The sequence below is a fragment of the Malus domestica genome, chromosome 05 (genome assembly GCF_042453785.1).
Source record: "Malus domestica chromosome 05, GDT2T_hap1".
NCBI classification, from domain to species: domain Eukaryota; kingdom Viridiplantae; phylum Streptophyta; class Magnoliopsida; order Rosales; family Rosaceae; genus Malus; species Malus domestica.
In genome coordinates, this window is record NC_091665.1 from 16,912,107 (window position 1) to 16,931,836 (window position 19,730).

Genomic DNA, 19,730 nt, shown 5'->3' on the forward strand with positions numbered 1-19,730 from the left:
AGGGTACTTAGGGGTTCCTAATGTCACTTTAAAACACTTTTAACAAGACAAACATGAACCCTAAAATCCACCCTTTGGATTTGGCCGAATTTCCCCAAAAACATGGCACCAAATTTTAGCTCCAAAATTCATGCTCATATGAAATACATCTACAACATGTGAGATGGCAAATTTTCTAACAAAATTTACATTCAAAGAAGCACGAATAAAGCTTGTAACCATTGCAACATTCAAATCATAAACTATGAAAACACAAAACCCAAAAGCATTCACCAACTACTAGACCTAGGCTCTGATACCACTTGAAGGAAATTTTGTGAAAAACATGTTCATTTGAGCAACATCTATGGCATGCAATTAACATTTAAAGGCGGAATCATGCTTGTATGCACTAAAAAACAAAACATTACCCATGAAATTCAAAGTCGAGTAGAAGGGTGAACCAAGACTCAATTCAAGAACAAAGTGAGTTGAGAAATCTTATACCTTTGTTGATTCCTCTTTGCATAAGCAAAGGCTAATCACCCAAGGAGAGGGCCTTCATTCCTTGCTTCTTAGCTCCATGGATTTCTTGAATGAGGATGGTTGAAAGGATTCTCCAAGTTCCCAAAGTTGAGAACCTCTAAGTCTCCACACCGAGGAAGGACTTGAAGAAGAGATGAGTGACCTAGAGGAAGTACGATTGCTAGCTAAAATCCTCTAGGGTGGCCGGCCTCTTAGAGAGAAAAGGGAGAGACATGTTCTCATCCAATTTTCTCCAAAAGAAACCCTGATGAAAAAAAGGCTATAAAGTCACATTTATACATACCTTCATTGGAGTGGCAAACTTGTAATAAGTCTAAAACCCACTCCTTTATCAATATGGTTGGACATAGGGTTTTATTGGGCTGTTTGGGCCTTTATGAATTATTAGTCATTACGTTGTCATACAACTTAAGTTAATGGGCTTGACATTCGAAGCTCATTGGGCCTTGAGGCCCAAAACTAACCCGAGGTCTTTAACGAACTTTATTTGTTTGATTAATTAACATATTAAATCATCCTTGCCATAAATAATTAAACCATTTAATTATCCTTACTCATCTTCGTTGTTTATTCAATCTCTACCTTACACGGTGTACGATCCATTAGGTTCATTTTAGCGAGTTAGTGGGCGATTAGAACTCTTTCAAATCGATTGTGAATTGAAACTTACTTTCAATTCTCCCTTTAGTGATTATACACGTTTAGGGCTTCCACAAACCATGAGTGACACCTAGCAGTATGTCATGGTTACCCAAGCGAATCAGAAGAGGTGGAGAAGCTATTCAGTTTAGGATTACAATGCAATACGGTCTTTCTCTAATACAATACTCTTGACCACATTGTTTGGTTTGATAGTTTATTCATGTCTACCATCCAATGTGATTCTCTTACTTATATGATTACCTTGAATGTGATTTGGAACGATTTCCTAAATCTCATTCATACTCTGGCCAGAGATTCTTAATCATATCATAGAGTATTCTCCCTCAAACAGTTTGAAAGTTAGAGATCCCTTGTTGCGCATTCACTTGCCTCCATGGTTAAGTGGCTTAACCCCAACTATGTCGTGGACACCCTCGGATGGAGTGACTTTGACATAGTCAAAGATTAAGGACCTAACCACAAGACAACTATGATGCCTTAGGTCAAAGGACTACTTTGCATTATCCCAATCATGAGTTCTCATGTGACATGAGTATGAGAACTCCTTGTTGATCGCATTCAGTGAACTCATTCTCTATTGAGCACCTACGTACTTGTCTTGGTGTCAGTCACACCAATGACTCGAGACCAGTCACTCTCTCTAAGAGAAGACATAACACGTACTGATCTTAACGGACTGTCAATGCCCAATTGGCAATCCTATGATCAGGAACGTTTAGGATATGTATACGAAAGAGAATGGTCTCATAAATCTAACTTCTTTAGATTGCATTCTCCCAATTACATATTCCTTGGACTTATCGTTTAAGCTTATAACATTTATATGAGACGGCTTCAAACAATAATCTTTGCCCTTTAAATTAAACTATATTAGTTTAACATGTAAAATGTCCGTAAAGTATCATCGTGTGATTGGTTTTAGGGCACATTTCCAACAAGTGTAATGCCAAGTGAAACAGTCTTTAAACTTATGCAAAAGACTAACTATCTTTGCCCAAACTTCAACTTCTAATAAGCCACTGATCTGTATAGGCATTGGATCTTCCTTAGTCCTCAAATCAATGGTTTCTAAGGGGTATTGTACCTCTGGTGGTGGCTTGTCAGGCTTTGTACACAAAAATTTGACTAACTCTGAACTCTCGGGCAAGTCTTCTACCTCATCTAGGTCATATATACATTCAGGCATTTGGATAGCCGCTTCCAACTCCTTTCCAAAAAACTCTTTTTCACTTTTCTTCTGGTTGCTTGAAGCTTATTCCTTTTGTTCTTTTTCCACGTTCTCTTTTTCCTGCTTCATCTCTCTTCTATACACCGACAGTCTTTTGATTAAAGACCTGACTGCAACTACTTGGTCATTTCTTCTTTGTTCTGACATCACTGGTATTGGGGAGTTAGGACAATATGAGGCCTATCCCATTCTTCCTTGGTAATGAATAATCCTTGTTCTAGAAGCTTTTGGGCCGTCACCATAGTCGAGCGGCCGTTCTTATCAGCTCTTAAGCACTGGAGAATCCCAATACTAGGATTATAAAAGCTAGCTTCTGCCACATTGGCAGTGGGGAGGAATGGTCGTGACTCGGCCTCCACCATCTCCCAAAATCCTGGTCCCACAACTTCTTCCTCATGGTAAACTGCTACTTGTTGGTGTAGGGTGAAAGGCACTGAGAGACTCTGATGAATCCAATCTCGGCTTAGTAAAGCTCCATAGGTGGAAGTATTATCCACAACGAAGAAGGCTACCATGATTTGCTTGGAGCCCAAGTCAACCTCCAAGGGCAATATCTCATGAGTTATAGTGATGGCTCTAGAGAAACTGGAAACTGTTAGATCCGTGAGGATGAGATCCTCTTCACTTCTACACACCCTTTTCATTTGCTTATATGGTAACACATTGACCGCATCTCCTCCATCAATCAAAACCCCTTTGAAGGACACTCCCTCCAGATGAGCAGTTACATAAATAGGATTAAGATGGTTGGCTAGGGTCAAACTCGAGCGACTGAAGACCATTTTGTCTGAGTACACTCTCTCGGGCTTTTTTTGTGAGCTCGGGGAAACCTATTCTGCTCGACTCATTTTTTCCTGCTTCTTCAATACTAACATGTGCAATCATATGTTATGTTACCAAGTAATCACCCTCCATTGTGGCATGTTGATCATGTTTGGGACAAAACATGGCAGATAGAACAAATGTCGTGTTTACATAGAAGTTGCTAGGTTTAGGTAAGTCTTCATTCTTGCCCCCAATGTGGTCCATGAATTCATCTAACCAGGCCTGTGCTTCTTTTGGCAACATCAGCTCGGGCAACCTTTCTTTCCGAGTTATGCCAAGGTTCTGTGCCTGCACTAGATTCTCACAGAGAGTATCAACCAATAATGATTGGGGCATTCTTCTCTCAGGAGAGATAGGACCAAAACATATTTTCTTCGAGCTTCATCTTGGTGTTCATATCTTTACCATGTCATTTTAAGCTTTCCTTAGGATTCTGTACTTCCCAAGGTGAGGGCTTTGTGGGACATGGTCTCCTTCCCCCTCAGTCTTGCTATTTGCCTTTTATACCTCCTTTTTGCTTCTTTCTTAGACTTCACATTTTTATAGGTTTTCGAGGCAGTGGGGACTTTTAGTGAGTTCATGTGGGCTCAGCCCGAGTCAGGCATAATCTTTCTTGGTGAATGGGATATAATGCTCTTTGTTCTTCCCTTCATTCTGACATCATTGTAACTTAGCTCATCCACTTCTTGGGGTGCCATTTGTCTCCTGGCGTGCCTTGTAGGTTGACTTGTTCGCATAGATGTGTACGATAGATAAACAGTAAAAGCCCTCCCTAAGATTAAAGTTGGGCAAATGATCTTCTTTTTTCTCCCAGATCCGTTCAGTTGTGTCTGTTATAAGTATACAAGCATCACAACAAAAGTTGTTGGTTGAAAGTACATGTATCTAGTGGAAATTAAATTCCTAAAAATTTTAATTGTTGAAACGTAGGTAGTTATCTCCTCTTTTCCCTCGTTTATTGCCATAATTGTTTGGGGCCACTTATTCCCCATCTTTTTGCCAGTTTTTGTAGATATGCAGCTCTCCATTATGTCGCTTTCCAACATCTGGTCAGCTGCCAAAGTTTAGACCCCACCTATCCTGAGGATCCGGCTTACTTGATTCAGATCTGATAGTTATATCTGGTGGTTAGGGATTTATGGTGGGTGGTAGGAAGAAATTCAAAACGGGTGGAGTAAGGTAGGGGTTGGGGGCGGGGGGAGTAATTAGTCTGCATACACAGGGCCGAGTCAAATCCGAGGGCTAGAAAGAAGATTGATTGCTGGAATGACGGATTTAGCTTTGAAAGAGGGTGGGAATCCACATGTTCATAAGAGCAACTCCAGTGTAGGAGCCTTCCCCCCAGGCAATTCACTATTTAATCCACCTAGTGAACAGTAACTGCCCTTAATGAATAGTGCATTCCCCTGGCAATTGCCTTTTGCATCTCCACCCCTGCACTGAATAGCCTTGGCAATTGGCAATAAAATATTAGTATTTTTTTATTTATAAAATAATACATAATAATTTTATTTGTAATTTCGGATAAGATTTTTAATCGTTCTTGTTGCGCCACATGTCATTATCCGAAAAGCCAATAGCAATAAAAATTTTGTATTTTTGTATTTATAAAATAATTCAAAATAATTATATTTGTTATTTCGGATAAGATTTTTAATCGTTCTCGTTGCGCCACGTGTCATTATCCGCAAAGACAATTATTGGTGATGGATTTCCGATAAGATTTTTAATCGTTGTGTCAAGGCACGTGTCATTATCTGAAAAGACAATTATTGGTGATGGATTTCTGATAAGATTTTTAACCAATCACGTTGTGCCACGTGTCACAATCCGATTACAATCTTTGAGGATAGATTTCCACCAGATTTTTAACGAATGACGGCATGCCATGTGGCATTATCTACAACCTAATCCCTTCTGAATCCTCCATATAATCCACCATCCATCCTCATAAATCTCACACCAATTTTCTCAAGATCTCTATCATTATTCATAGTTTATGCTTCCTTCTTCGCCAAAATCCCTATCATTATTCATAGTTTTTGCTTCCTTCTTCACCAAAATCCCTATCATTATTCATAGTTTCTGCTTCTTTCTTACAATGTCTTCTTCTTCTTCTTCAAAGATGATGTGGGAAATCGAGCAAGAAGAGGAAGAATTGTTTAACCAATCACAAGGAATGTTCAATGTTGGGGATTGGGCCCAAAATGAGATGGAAGAGGATGACGAGCGTAGACGGAGAGATGACGAATCAAGAATGGCAGGAGCCTCACAATCCCGTCGAGTCGTCCAAGTTGTGGCTCATATCTGCAGGCCCAACCGTGCTGTAAACATTGATAGAAACAGGTAACGACGAGGTTAGGAGCTCTTGGACGATTATTTTGTCCGTAACAGTGCATTCCCTGATACATACTTCCGACGTCGTTTTAGAATGGAACGACATTTGTTCAACAAAATCATGGGCGCTGTTTGCAACCATGATTCTTACTTTGTGCAAAAGTCGGATGCTTTTGGTGTTATGGGTCTCCTGCCTCAGCAAAAAATTACTGTTGCCTTGCGGATGCTTGCATATGGAGCAGCTGCAGACCAAGTGGACGAGATAACAAGGATGGGAAAATCAACCATTCTTGAGTCCCTCATGAGGTTTTGTTCGGCAATCGAATCTATCTACACCGCAGAGTACCTCCGGAGACCTACTCATATGGACTTGCAAAGGCTTCTGAAGAAAGGCGAGATGCGAGGTTTTCCAGGGATGATTGGAAGCATTGATTGTATGCACTGGACTTGGAAAAACTGTCCAAGTGCATGGCAAGGCGCTTATGGGGACAGAAAAGGATCAAAAAGTATCATTTTGGAGGCGGTGGCATCTTTTGATACATGGATTTGGCACGCCTTTTTTGGGGTTCCGGGAGCTCAAAATGACGTCAACGTCCTTGCCCAATCCCCAGTGTTCAACGATGTCCTGCAAGGGAAAGGCACCAAAAGTCACGTATGAGGTCAACGGACGTATGTACGACGGGCCATACTACCTAGCTGATGGCATTTACCCAAGGTGGTCAACATTTGTCAAAACAGTGCCACGTCCGCGAAGTGCAAAGGAAAAACACTTTGCAAGATGTCAAGAGGGTTGCAGGAAGGATGTGGAGCGTTGTTTCGGTATCCTCCAAGCTCGCTGGGCGATCATCAGGGGTGCTGCCAGATTGTTTGATGTAGAGTCGCTTCCATCCATCATGATGACGTGCATCATTCTTCACAACATGATTGTGGAAGATGAGTACGATTATGAAGCCGTTGATGAATATGAGCCAGACACGATGAACAATTCAAGAACATGTATATATTGTGCTCATGACGTCACCGATGAGCCCGTGCAACATGAGCCATTAGAAAGGGATGGACGTTACAATGAAAGGATCATTCAACGATATACTGCACTTCAAAGGTCATATATGCACAATGCCCGCCAACTTGACTTGATAGAGCACCAGTGGGAATTTAGGGGTGCTGAAGATACTTAAGTTCATTAGTGTTTGTTTTTATTTGGTGTGTTTATTTTATTTTATGTGGTGTGTTTTTTTAGTTCATTTAGTGAGTTGAAATGTAATTTTATTTGGTGTTTGTTTTTATTTGGTGTGTTTATTTTATTTTATGTGGTGTGATTTTTTTAGTTCATTTAGTGAGTTGAAATGTAATTTTATTTTATTTGGTGTGTTTTTTTGGTGTGTTGATGTTATTTTATTTGGTGTGTTTAAATGTGTTTTGAATAAAGTACTAAATTCAATAAATTACCAAATGAAATAAATATACTTTTAGTTTAAATAAAGTACTAAATTCAATAAATTGGAAACAACATAAAGTACTATATTCAATGAATAAGAAATTACAACCCGAATTGATTGGAAAATTATGGGCTCGTGAATGGATGATAACCATCACCTAACCAATTTGTGGTGCTAGGATAATCTTCTCTTGTCATGCTAGGATGATCTTCTCTTGTCGTGCTAGGACCATCTCCTCTTGCTCTCGCTTCTCTTGCACACCTCCTTCGCACCACGTCTGCTTTCTCCGACTTCCAAAAATATTTAGAGTCTGGAGACTTCCCTTCTAAAGGCTCCTTCATAATGTCACGATCTCGTTCAGCCATTCTTTCTTCTCTTCTATGTTCCCTTTCTTGCCGAAGTAGTTCTCTTTCTCTCTCATCAGCTTCAAATTTTTTCTCAAAAGCTGCAGCTTTTGCATCCTCTCTAGCCTTATCAGCCTCAAATTTAGCCATTTCCCGGGCCAAATTCAATTCACCTTGGCGGGCAAGATCTTCCATATACTTTGCATAACCATTCTTGGAAGCATTACCTTTTCTCTTTGAAGCCTTCTTACCTTGAGGCCTAATTGGAAAATGGGTCGACCCCGACGCTTGTTCAACAGGGGGCGTTCCAGGCACTTCTTCATCATCATCTTCATCATGATCATGCGAGGCATGCTCGGGTGTAGAGTGTAGAGGGGTGCTGTTCATGAAAACTTCTAGACCGACATGCACAACTCTAAATTTAGGACAATCTTTGACAATATTCCAACATTCAAACCGGGTGAATGTTTTGTTTTTGCTTTTGGTTTTGGCACCATACCAAGCTTGTGCTTGAAGTTCCTACACAATGTGGGAGAATAAATAATTATAATGAGAATAGGTAACAAATAATTAATACAAACAAATAATTATAATGAAAGTATGTAACAAATAAATAATACAAACAAATAATTATAATGAAAGTAGCTAACAAATAAATAATACAAACAAATAATTATAATGAATGTAAGTAACAAATAAATAATACAAACAAATAATTATAATGAAAGTAGCTAACAAATAATTATAATGAAAGTATGTAACAAATAATACAAACAAATAAATATAATGAAAGTAGCTAACAAATAATTATAATGAAAGTAGCTAACAAATAATTATAATGAAAGTAGCTAACAAATAAATAATACAAACAAATAATTATAATGAAAGTAAGTAACAAATAAATAATACAAACAAATAATTATAATGAAAGTAGCTAACAAATAATTATAATGAAAGTAGCTAACAAATAATTATAATGAAAGTAGGTAACAAATAATACAAACAAATAAATATAATGAAAGTAGCTAACAAATAATTATAATGAAAGTAGCTAACAAATAAATAATACAAACAAATAAATATAATGAAAGTAGCTAACAAATAATACAAACAAATAAATAATATATTGTTATCTGATCCGCTAAATTTTCCCCACTTCGAATATTACCACTAGCTTGTGCCAAGGCGTCTCTCCACGTACTAAACGATTGACTAAGTAATTTCCAACGACTGGACATCGATTCTTTAGTTCTTTGCCCACCCATTTTCTCAAGATAATTGGTATGAATAAGACTCCACATTTCTCGCAACTGCATCTCATCACCCGTAATCGAATTATGAGTAACTTGAACCCAACTAGTACACAACACAACATCTTCAAAAAGCGTCCAATTCGTACCTGCTTGAGTAGTCATTTTGTTGGAAAAAAATTGGATTGAAACTTTGAGAGAAAGATAGGAATGTGGTTGAAAGTAGTTGAGAAAATATGAAATTGTGGTGTAGGGTAGAAGATAATGAGAAGGTATTTATAGAAAAGTAAAATCAAAATTTTTTATAATTTTTCATAATTTTTTTTCTGATTTTTTTCGGATTTTTTACATTTTTTTTTAATTTTTATTCACCTAATTAATCTCTGCCGTTGGATTTAAAAAATTTTAAATTCCAACACTCCAGATTGTGCCACGTGTCACAACGGTAACATTTTAGATTTTTAAACTGTTTTTTCTTTTTTTTTTAATTTACAAAGCCTAATAACGTACCGTTGATCTTAGATCAAACGGATGAAATTAAATGAGATATTTAAATGTTTTTAACCGTTGGAAATCCAACGGTCCATAAAATAGGACCGTTTCAATCGAACGGACATGGGGAAGCCACGTGGCTTCCCCAACGGTAACTTTTCAGAATTGAATTCGCGGGCCCCAGCCCTGTTTTTTTGTCGGACGACTCGTGCCCACGCGCGCGTGAAACGCACGCGCCTGACGTAGCCCTCGGGCTGGCAATCCTCGACGGGCCTGCTCCTCGGGCCTCGCCTGTCGCTCGGGCTTCCCTACGCTGGAGGTCATCCCCCCAGCAATTTGCTACTGTTTGATCCACTAGCCCCCGAGCAACCTCCCCCGCTGGAGGTGCTCTAAGGGGGTTAAGGATGAGGATTCACCGATTGGAACCCACAGATTCACAAGAGGGAGAAGGAGACTTGCACTCTGGCGGACTCTCACGGTGGAGAGAAAGGGTGTCTTTTGAAAAATAATAAAGCTTTTTTCTAGTGTTATTTGTGACATTATTTTGTAGTTATGATGAGACAATATTTGTGACATTATTTTGTAGTGATGATGAGACGATTCTGATGTCCACGACATGGGAAAATGATGTGATAATCTTGAGTCATTTTCTCTGATCTGGAAATGGTACTCTAAGCTGGTGGTGGGCAAGCACGTCCCAATCCGCTTGAAATCATGTCAACCCAGCAAAGAGCTACAAAATGTAGTACCTATGGGGTTGATTCTGATAAAAAAAAATGACATGTTTAGCCATATCTATTTCAGTTACTTGGATAATGGAGTGTAGACATATCTGCTTAATACTAGCTAGTACTGCAGTAATAACTAGATTGGGCTGCACAATCCAGTTCCAGCTGCCTACATTATACATGATTCTTTTCTTTTATGGAAAATTATTAATTTCTTGTTCTTGACTGACATGCTGCATTTCACCGAACATGCTGCGTTTTGAATTTAACTCAAGGAAGCCTTGTCTGCTCAGGTTGGTTCAGTGATTCCGGTATAGTTTACTCACAAAATATTCGGTGGTGGAAATCTTTATTTCCAGAGCCAACACACATCTTTAAGGTCTGTCAGTTGTCCTTGTGGCTTAAATCAACAATCATACTACCCAGTTGATAGTATTTGTTGAATGTTCTCAAAAATCTTATGCTTGCTATGCGTTTGGTCTCTAGTTAGTGCTGACTCACATTAGGAGATGTTCTTCGGTCGGTACACGTGGCGAGAGGCGGGAGGGGGGGGTAAGGGTGTTTTATTTGTGCGGTCAAATGGCCACGTGGTGAGGTTGTCGGGGCCCAATACTAGGGGTGGGGTGTTTTGTGTTGTGTGTGCGCGGTTGGATGACCACATGGTCAGGTTGTCTGTGCCCAAGAATTTCCGTATATTTAGAGCTAGTCGGACCAAAAAATAAAAAGAAAAATTAATGAAAATGATTTGAAAACTTTAAGTTTTAAAGATAATGACAAAATAAAGGGTAAAGTGAATAGTATAATATTTGACCTTTTAGTGTAAAAATATGATTTTTCGTTAAAGTGAATAGTACTGCGGATTTTTCGTTAAAATTCCAAAAATAAAAAGATATTAGAGCTAATTGAGATAATGGAAGCATGTAGAAGTGGGGGGCAGTGAAGGTGGAGGGCATATTGGTAGGAATCTTTCGGACAATAATAATTTAGGGTAATTCCAATTTCAAACTAGGGTGGGGGTGCCCTATCTTAGGACAATTTTGTTTGTCGTTTTAACCCTTTCGTTTTTTATCCATGTTTGTCTTTTAACTGAAATATCAAATTTGGGGCCAAAAGGGACCACCGGCAAAAGCACATTTGCTTCACAATTTGTAAGCAAAATAGTAGGAGCGGGTGCGGATCGGGTTGACACTAACAATATAACTGAACTAACTAATATTTAATGGTTCGTTTTGGTTTAGTTTTGACCCATACCACCATTGAAACTGAACCAAATGAAGCCATTATTAATCGGTTTGATTCGGTAGGTTTGAGCTTATTCAACAATAAATAAAAAACGTTCAATATTTCAGGAGTTTTAATCTTCTAAACATCCACACATCTCATACATTTCAACTCAATTGAAAGATTAAGTTTTTTCCGAACATAAAAAGTTCATCAAGTCAAATAGAACTAAGTTTCAATCAAATAAAATCTCCTATTAGCAAACGATTTATTAATTATAACCTCACATAAGTATAAGATACATTTAAATCTCCTAATTGTTAATAATCACTATAACTTATAATATACGCTAAGACCTCCAAATAAGCTATAATAAGTTGATACATGTAAAATAAATAAGTTAATAGCTAAAAAATACATAATTGCTTCGGTTTGATTTTGATCATTTTCAAAAGTATCAAAATCGAACCAAATCAAAATGTGAATGGGTTCGGTTTGATTTTTAAATTATTTGAACTTTTTCTTGGTGAAAAAACCAAACCAACTAATATGATTCGGATCAGTCGGTTTGGTCGGTCTAATGCCACCCGTGCAAAATAGGGAAATCAATGTGTAGTTTTCTAGGCCTGCCAAGCTCTCACCCTCACGAATCATTCAACCTCTTTGCCCTTGTTGTGGGCACCTGCCTTTCTTTTTTGCGTCCAATCAACGGCACCTATGCTATTTCTCGGCCAAGCGAATTCGTGACAATTGGCTCTTTCGTGGCCACTGCTAAAGGCCCCCCACGTGAAGCAATATGCAAGTTCCCAACAATGCCAATCTCATGAGATATGTGGAACAATTTTTCCGGATAAATAAAAAACCTTGCCTATCACTCCCGTCACACGGAAGTATTTTTCGAAATGTTGTTATGAAACGGTTGTTTTCAAGAAAATCAACAAATTTTTACGTCCACAGTCAATTTGTTCAGGTAGGAAATCTCGCAGGGAGAGGTCTCTAGCTCGAGCACACAGCTCCCTAAAGAATTGGCACTTTGGTTGATTGTCGGGCTCCGGCTTGCCAAGATGCTGCAAGAGGAGGACAAAGTTAATTCTGAAATGTGTCTTTGTGGCCTTAGGTGTAGGCCTTAAGGCTCACAATCAAAACTAAGTGCTAAGGCGTGTCACTGCCATCTCTGTAAAGCAAATGTAGAATAAGTGTATGTAAGCCGATTACTTGCGCCCTAAGTTACTTTGACTTCTTGTTATCAAAGGATTGTCGTAGATAGGTTAAGTCTACATTCTTCTTGTATGCTTAAAGGGTGGAGATCAAGATCTGATCAAGTCATCAGTTTTAATCAATTTTAATCTTCTTATGACAATAAAACCACTAAACTAAGTGAACCAGATCTAAGAACTGATGGAACTTTGGATCATCAAAAGACTGGAAATGACTTGAATATGTACCGGGGAATACATTATAACAACAAATCTATTAATTGAAAGACAAAACAAAGAGTCGGGCAAGATTAAACGTCTTGCAATATCTTCTTTGTTGTAGTTCTAAAGGATTAGGTACTGAAAGAGGGATGAAAAGTAAATGGGTTTACACAAGAGAATCGATACTACAATATTTGGAGAAGGTAGCAGAGCTTTTACATAGACAAAAAGATGTCTTTCTAAAGGAAGTCTAAGGCTAAAAGGGTGCAGAATCTGAACAAAGCACAGCTTTCTAGATATTCGTTTGACTGAAAGGCAAGTTGTATGTTTGTTTGATTGGTTGAGTGTCCTTATCTTTGGGGCCTCTTCCCCTATTTATAGGCAAATTAACCCGACGATACTGTTTTTGCTCTTGCCCAAAAGCAACTAAAGGGTAGTGAGTCATCAACATTTTTACATGTTCTGCCTCTCAAAAAGTGTTTTTGGGCCGGGAGTAAGTGGATTTCCATCGGTTGTCACTTCTCTTGTAAGCACCTAACCTTTGCATTAAATTGGGAGCCATCATCTTGCCTTGAGATGGGTATCTGGACTCAGTGCTGGGCTTCGGGCAAAATCTCATTTATTGAGCTCTTTTGAACTTTCTTTCCTTTAAGCCCAAAGTTAAATATTAACCAAAACACAATTTAAAGAAAATGTATTGCGTGTGTGTATTTCCGTATAGTATACATTAGAATTGAATGTGCAACAAATGTTATTGCAGTACGATGGAAGTTGAAATGAGAAGAGAGAAAGAGAGAAGAGTATGGGAGAGAAAATACATGGTATAAAATGTGAGGTTTAACGTCTGTACTAGTGCTTATTATAGTGGATCCACTTCCAGACCAATGCATAAAATGAGGTAGCAAACTTTTGTAAACTCATTTGGATAAAGCAAATTTATTGTGGAAGAACGAATATAGCAAATTGACGTCTCTGGAAATATTTTCCATACATCCATGTTTAATTACAAGAAATGTAAGTTGATACTTTTGATTCTTGAGTTTCATGTGTTTACTAAAGTAATGGGTAAGTGAATCTTTTCACTCTTAAATTTTCCTTTACGTTTATTTTTGTGACACGTAAGGAAATTAGCTGTCTGTAATCAAATATGTAAAAATAAAAAATCAGATCAACTAGGGGGCGCTAATTGATTTGATTCCCCTTCGTTACTTCTCCTACTTTTAAACTCTTGATTCTTTCAATTTTTCATTTCTGCTAAGTGAACATGCCCTTAATTAGAAATTAAAGTAATAAATTGCAAAGTTAGAAGAGTTGATTAAAGTAAAACGACAACACATTTGTAAAAGCAATTTATGTTTTAAAGTAGTTCATAATAGGGTAGTTATGAGCATTTTCGGTATAACCAAATTGGAGATGCTCCTAGAATAGACTAGACGTTATCCAATCTCTTCTTGGCTAGATGCGGCGTTTGATGGCAAATATTGCTCTACGTGGTGACACATTTAGGCTCATGGGTTGTTTAGAGCTTTGTGGATTTGACCAGAGAGATGTGGACTTCATAGTTGTTTGTGCGGCATTTGTTTCGTTCGTTGCCTTTGTTGTATTATTTGGCCTAAATTTTTTTCTATCTTATATACGTCTTTTATTGTATTGTGGAAATTTTATCTATTAACATGAAGCATGACCATTCAATTGCTTGGTTTAGGCGTTTTGAGTTATATTATGGTCCCTTCATTTTTGTTGTCTTGTCATGTTAATGGATGTCACCTTCATGTATGACAATTAAAGGTTGGCTTCTCTTCCATCATGTTGGAATCTGATTCTCAATCTGTCATAAACAGTGTGAGATATCATAAACAAAGCTTAGCTATTGATCTCCACCTTATTGATCGAAGAGGCCAAGTGTGTAGTAATTTAATCAGTGTTCATTATGTTAGAAGTACCAACTTGAAGAGTTTTTGGAACCCAAAATTAGTTTTTTTAAAAGCGTTTTCAATCATGTTGTATATTTGTACTGAGAAGGCACATCTAGCTTAGAGCCTTACCTTCTTGATATAATAGTGCCAATGACTATTTGGTTTAATGATATTCAATATCAATTTGTTGGATGTTTTGAATTTAAATTTCGTCATTGACGACAACTAGTGAATAAAGTAATGTTTTTTTTTTATATAAACTATAGCTTGAACATGTTTTGTTATCACTACCTACATTTGATTAGCTTAGTCCAAAGTTACAATAATAGGCAATAACAAATCCGCTCATAGGGTAATATAAAAGGCTTACCCCTTAATCATTGAAGTTTCTCATAGAGATAATCAAAATCACACTTCAAAATTACACGGAGCAGATAAATGATAGACTACTACTAAAAGACATAGAAAGACAGAGACCCCATCTGAAAAACAAGAGGACTAGTGTAAATTAATTGGGTTTTAGGGAGGTTATTAACATGAGTAATTAAGTTGGTTGGGGAAGGCGATCAATTAGTGGCCCCCAAGTTGTGTTTGAGATTGGTTGGATTCTTTCCAAAATCTGGCTGGTAGTCCATGCTGAGGAATTGGAAATGGACCATACTGAATCCCACTTTGTGATCCCACCACTTCCCACCTGCAATCACAAATCATCAAAATATCAACAACAAGAGCCTTCTAATTTGGGATCAGCACACAATCTTCACACATTTTAGTGATAATGTTTTAACATGATTGTTTTGCCAACATGGTTTTAGATACAGTGGATGCAATAGCTGAACTTGAATATTAATATCATAATAATTTAGTTTGGTTTTCACACTCTTCTCGTTTTGTTACATGTTACATGTACTATGATTGTATTTTTGTTAAGATCCCTAGAGGATCATCACTCTAATGAAAGTTTGTTCGAGAAAAAAAAAATTTAGATGCAGAAACAATAGTAAGTTTCATCAAATTTTAAACACATTAATTTTTTTTTAAGAACCTAAGGATATAATGTAGAAATGAAAAAAAAAATGATATTTGCATATTTGAATTGTGTACCTGAATTTGGTCACAAGGTGGTGGACCAAACTGAGCATTTCCAACTTGGCAAGCTCATTTCCTGGACAAGCATGCACTCCTTTCCCAAATGGCATGAAAGTGTTAGGCTTTGGACCAACCTATTTTGCCCACAACCACAAAAATAAGATATAAGGAAAAAGAGAAATCAAGTTTGATCATTTCCATATAATTTGTTTTTGTTTGAGGAGAGAGAGAAGGGAAAAAAAGAAAAAAGCAAAAAAAATGACAAAATCCAGCTGATATCAGTGTCTCTACGTACCTCAAACCTCGATGGATCAAAATTTTGAGGGTCTGAGAAGAATTCTGGACTATGATGTATGTTCCTAAACAATGGCATAACCTTCCAACCCTTTGGTATAAGATATCCTGCAATATTATTTTGATCAACTTTGAAACGATATTTATGGAAATAAAACCTCTTTAAGTACTTGTATTTTTCTACTTAAATGTCACAAAAATGAACTTAAATTCCTCACCTTTGTATTCTAAATCAACCACAGCTTCCCTAAATGTGAAAGATATTATACTTGCCATCCTCAAGCTCTCCAATATAACCTGAAATTTCATACATATCCAGCTCAGTAACATTTTTCCCATTTAAAAAAAAATAGTGATTTTCAGGCTCATTTTCTTACTCTGCACTCTCCTATTAATTCTGTACATTAATGCTCCTTTGATTTATTCAACGGCCGGAGAGGACAGAGGAGAAAATGCGTACAAAAATCACTTCGCTTTTGAATATTTGGATGGCTAGTGTGAGTTGGCTTACCCTATATGTGAGTGGCATATTCTTAATCTGTGCCCAACTCAAGGTCTTCTTACATACATCATTTGCTTCATATGTGGTCTTTTGCTCAGCCTGCAATAATATATCACAGCTCAACATAACCCAATTTTTCACTTGTACAATTTGTGTAAAATTTGCAAACTTTGTAGCACGAAAGTTTTACCTCCACAGCTTCAAGAATTTTCGGGTTATCGTGGAGGTACTTGAGAACCCATGTTAGAGCACTAGCTGTAGTGTCTTGGGCTGCAAACAGAACTCCAATGATGTTATCAGAAATTTGATCCTCAGTTAAAGTTTGCCCATTTTCATCTTGGAAATTCAGCAGATGACCCAATAAATCATTCTGCATGGTTTTCTTTTCCTTCCTCTCACAAATTATCTGACTCAAAATCTCACCGAGCCTTTTCCTTGCCTTCGAAATAAAAAGGGTACTGTCAGTTAAAAAAGTCATACATAATATGTTAAATTTAAATATAGAATTAGACAAGTGTTGCTTACCAAGAGAGCTTTCTGATATGCAGTTCCAGGTATTTTTGTTGGAAAGGAATTGTAACCCTTATCTACTATGCAGTAATTCTCCTTGAGCTTTTCTCTGTAAGTCTCATCCAACTGACCAAAGATTGCCAGAAAGCCAACATCAAAGGAGAACTGTAAAGGGACAAAATGAAATCCATATAATTAGAATAATATTAACTTGTTCCAAACAAAACTGAAGGAAATAACTTGTAAAATAAATAAACAATAAAAAATTAAAAAACACATCAATGACGTGCTTATGTGTGTAAGCTATAGACAAACACATAAGAAGCATTTTAGAACAAACCTACCTACCAAAAAGACGTAAGCAACATGGGGTTAATTAGAGCGAAGGACTAGTTTAAAAAGTAGTTAGCCTCTAATTAATTAGCCAACATGTTGGTAAAAAAAAAAATTTGGATTGTGATTATCACATTTCCGCTTTTTCCTTCTGCAGTCATTTTTTTTAAATTCTTCTTTGATTTATTCATTCCAAAGACTTTGGAAAAAAAAATAAAAGTTATAAGAGAAAAGAGGAGTGTTTTTGGAGTCAAATTAAATATACACTACTAACCTTTTTCATCTCATGATACGTGTTGATGACTTTTCGTCCTTCAGCCCATGAGTCCAAGGCAGAAATGACCAATGCTTCAATGCCAGGAACTAGTTTCTGAATAGTGTTGGGATTGGGGGACAGAGAGTTCTGAATGAGCTTCCTAAGGCTAATATGGTAATCTCCTTGGTGAAAGAAGAGAGCAGAAGGACCAATCAACTTCTCCTTGCTCTTTGGGTATGTGGGTTTGAACAAGTGGGCATGAGTCACCAGCACAAACTTTGTGGCCTCAGGGCTTGCCAGCATGACGCAAGGGCATCCAAGTATGTGGGTTTTGAATACATCTCCATACCTGATGAACACAAAACAGAAGGGAAAAATACACCAAATTAAGATCAAATTCATGGAGAAGAAACATATATATATATATATATATATATATATATATATATAGCAATTAGGGTTTGGTAATATTGATTGGATTAGATTAGAACCTTTTCTGCTTTGTAGCAAAGAATATGTTTGGGTCCATAGAGTACATTTGGAGAGTCTCTCCTATGTAAGGCCACCCCATTGAGCCTGGGGGGAGTTTAGCTTTGTGCATAGAATTTCTCTTTTGTCTCTGTATCAAGTAGTATGAGAAAAGAGTTGAGAGGAAGAGGAATATGCATATTAAAATAGAAGCAATCTCCATACAAATGTAGCACCTCTCTCTCTCTCTCTCTCTCTCTCTCTCTCTCTCTCTCTCTGTGTCTGTGAATACTAGTAGGGTTTCAGCTGAATAATTAGATGAGTGTGTATATGAAGAAAAAGATGGATGATGGCTGAGGAGATCATGTATGAAGTCAATGAGAAGAGATGAGGTGGGTTGGGGTATATATAGAGTGAAGGGAGAGGTGGCCTGCAACCGCAACAGACAAAATTTGATTTGGGTTTAAAAATTAAGAGTGAAATTAATGGTGGGTACTAGAAATTACTCTTGCCATGAGATTCAATGTTCTGACTTGTGAATAACAGCTGCTCCTATACTATGGTGCTTTAGGATAAGAGCATGTCAGCACTCAGAATATATGGGAATTAATGCATCATCTTACAAATTTTTTAATTTTTTCAATGAAATAGGAAATTTTTTATACGAGGTAGCTTTCAAATTGGATTGCCATAGTCATCTAATGTAAACTTCTGAGAGCTAGAAAATGTTTCCTTTCCTTTTTTTGGTTTCAGTGAAAGAAATGGTGTTTAAATTGGACAGTTATAGGTTTATCACTAATTTTTGGTTGAGGATATAAGTTGTATACTAAAGATCTAATAGTCCTTGCTGTTAGGTGATTTATATAATAATCCATGGATGTTACTTCAAATGATTTTATGTATTCGCCAAGGTTCTAAAAGACGTTAGGCGCTAGTCGGACGGTGGACTAGGGCCTAGCATCTAGGCGGCTAGGCAGGGTCTAGGCAGGCGCCTAGGCGGACTAGGCGAATTTAAGTAAAATTGTATAAATAAGTGTCTCTGTATACTTAAAAAATATAAAATTGTATTGAGATACATAAATTACAAAGTAAAATGACATATAGGTTAATTTATTATATATGCATATATTATTATTATAAAATATGAGTATATATCTAAAATTATGGGGTTTTTTCTCTCTTGGTTTTGTAAAGCTTTTTCTAAATCTTATGTTTTAATCATTGGGCCTTACTTTTCATTTCAAAAAGGATTGGGCCTTGTTTTCATATTAAATAAATAAATATATTTTATTCTCTAATTTTAAAAGGAATGTCAGCCACTTGAAATCCTTTCTCTAACCCTAGCCAACAACATAACCTATGTGCCGTCTCATCCTTCTCCTCCGCTAATTGCAATTTTACAGAGCTCTGCACCGTCGCATTTTTCTTCTCTGCCGATTGCAATTTTACAGAGCTCCCTCTCGTTAAATGTTCTATGCAACTCCTCTTCTACACACGTAGAGAGGGAACAAAACGCGAGGACACGATGAAATTGCAGCAAGACGGCCGAGATGCACAACCTTTCTAGCAATAATTCTTAAGTTGCAGAACCATCCAGAGACCGTCAAGGCCGCCTGGGAAGGCTAGGCGGCCTTCTAAGTGCCACTTAATAGTCTGACCAACTTATTGAACAATTTTGGTATAATCAGGGCGGTGGGCCACCATCGAGCGCCTAGGCGCCTTCTAGGCGGTCGTCAAGCCTGAGTTTAGGAACACTGGGATTCGCATGCTAAGAAATGTAACCTTCAACTAGAGGTTTAAGATGAAATTTTTACATGACTGAGCTATGATTCCTTTTCCATCTGTTAAGCATGGCAGCTAACCAGGGTTGTCTTGGTTAAGAAATGAGG

General features: G+C 37.4%; 1 protein-coding gene and 1 pseudogene across 1 annotated transcript; one reads left to right on the forward strand and one right to left on the reverse strand.

The window, feature by feature from the left end:
- Positions 1–5,342: 5,342 nt before the first annotated feature.
- Positions 5,343–6,759, forward strand: LOC139196097 (protein ALP1-like; annotated as a pseudogene).
- Positions 6,760–14,742: 7,983 nt separating this feature from the next.
- On the reverse strand, positions 14,743–18,371 carry LOC103436490 (abscisic acid 8'-hydroxylase 4). The gene is made up of 9 exons (XM_008374924.4): positions 17,865–18,371; positions 17,392–17,722; positions 16,800–16,949; positions 16,465–16,713; positions 16,284–16,373; positions 15,991–16,069; positions 15,774–15,880; positions 15,494–15,612; positions 14,743–15,083 (listed from the first exon to the last, which is right to left on the reverse strand). The coding sequence occupies exons 1-9, from the start codon at positions 18,062–18,064 to the stop codon at positions 14,960–14,962; spliced, it is 1,449 nt and encodes a 482-aa protein (XP_008373146.1). The 5' UTR covers positions 18,065–18,371; the 3' UTR covers positions 14,743–14,959.
- Positions 18,372–19,730: the final 1,359 nt, after the last annotated feature.

Coding starts and splice junctions, on each gene's coding strand:
- LOC103436490 (XM_008374924.4), bottom strand. CDS start 18,064: ATGGAGATTGCTTCTATTTTAATATGCATATTCCTCTTCCTCTCAACT. Junction 16,950..17,391: donor CGTATCATGAGATGAAAAAG/GTTAGTAGTGTA, acceptor GTCCCTTTACAG/TTCTCCTTTGATGTTGGCTT. Junction 15,613..15,773: donor TTGATCCATCGAGGTTTGAG/GTACGTAGAGAC, acceptor TGGGCAAAATAG/GTTGGTCCAAAGCCTAACAC.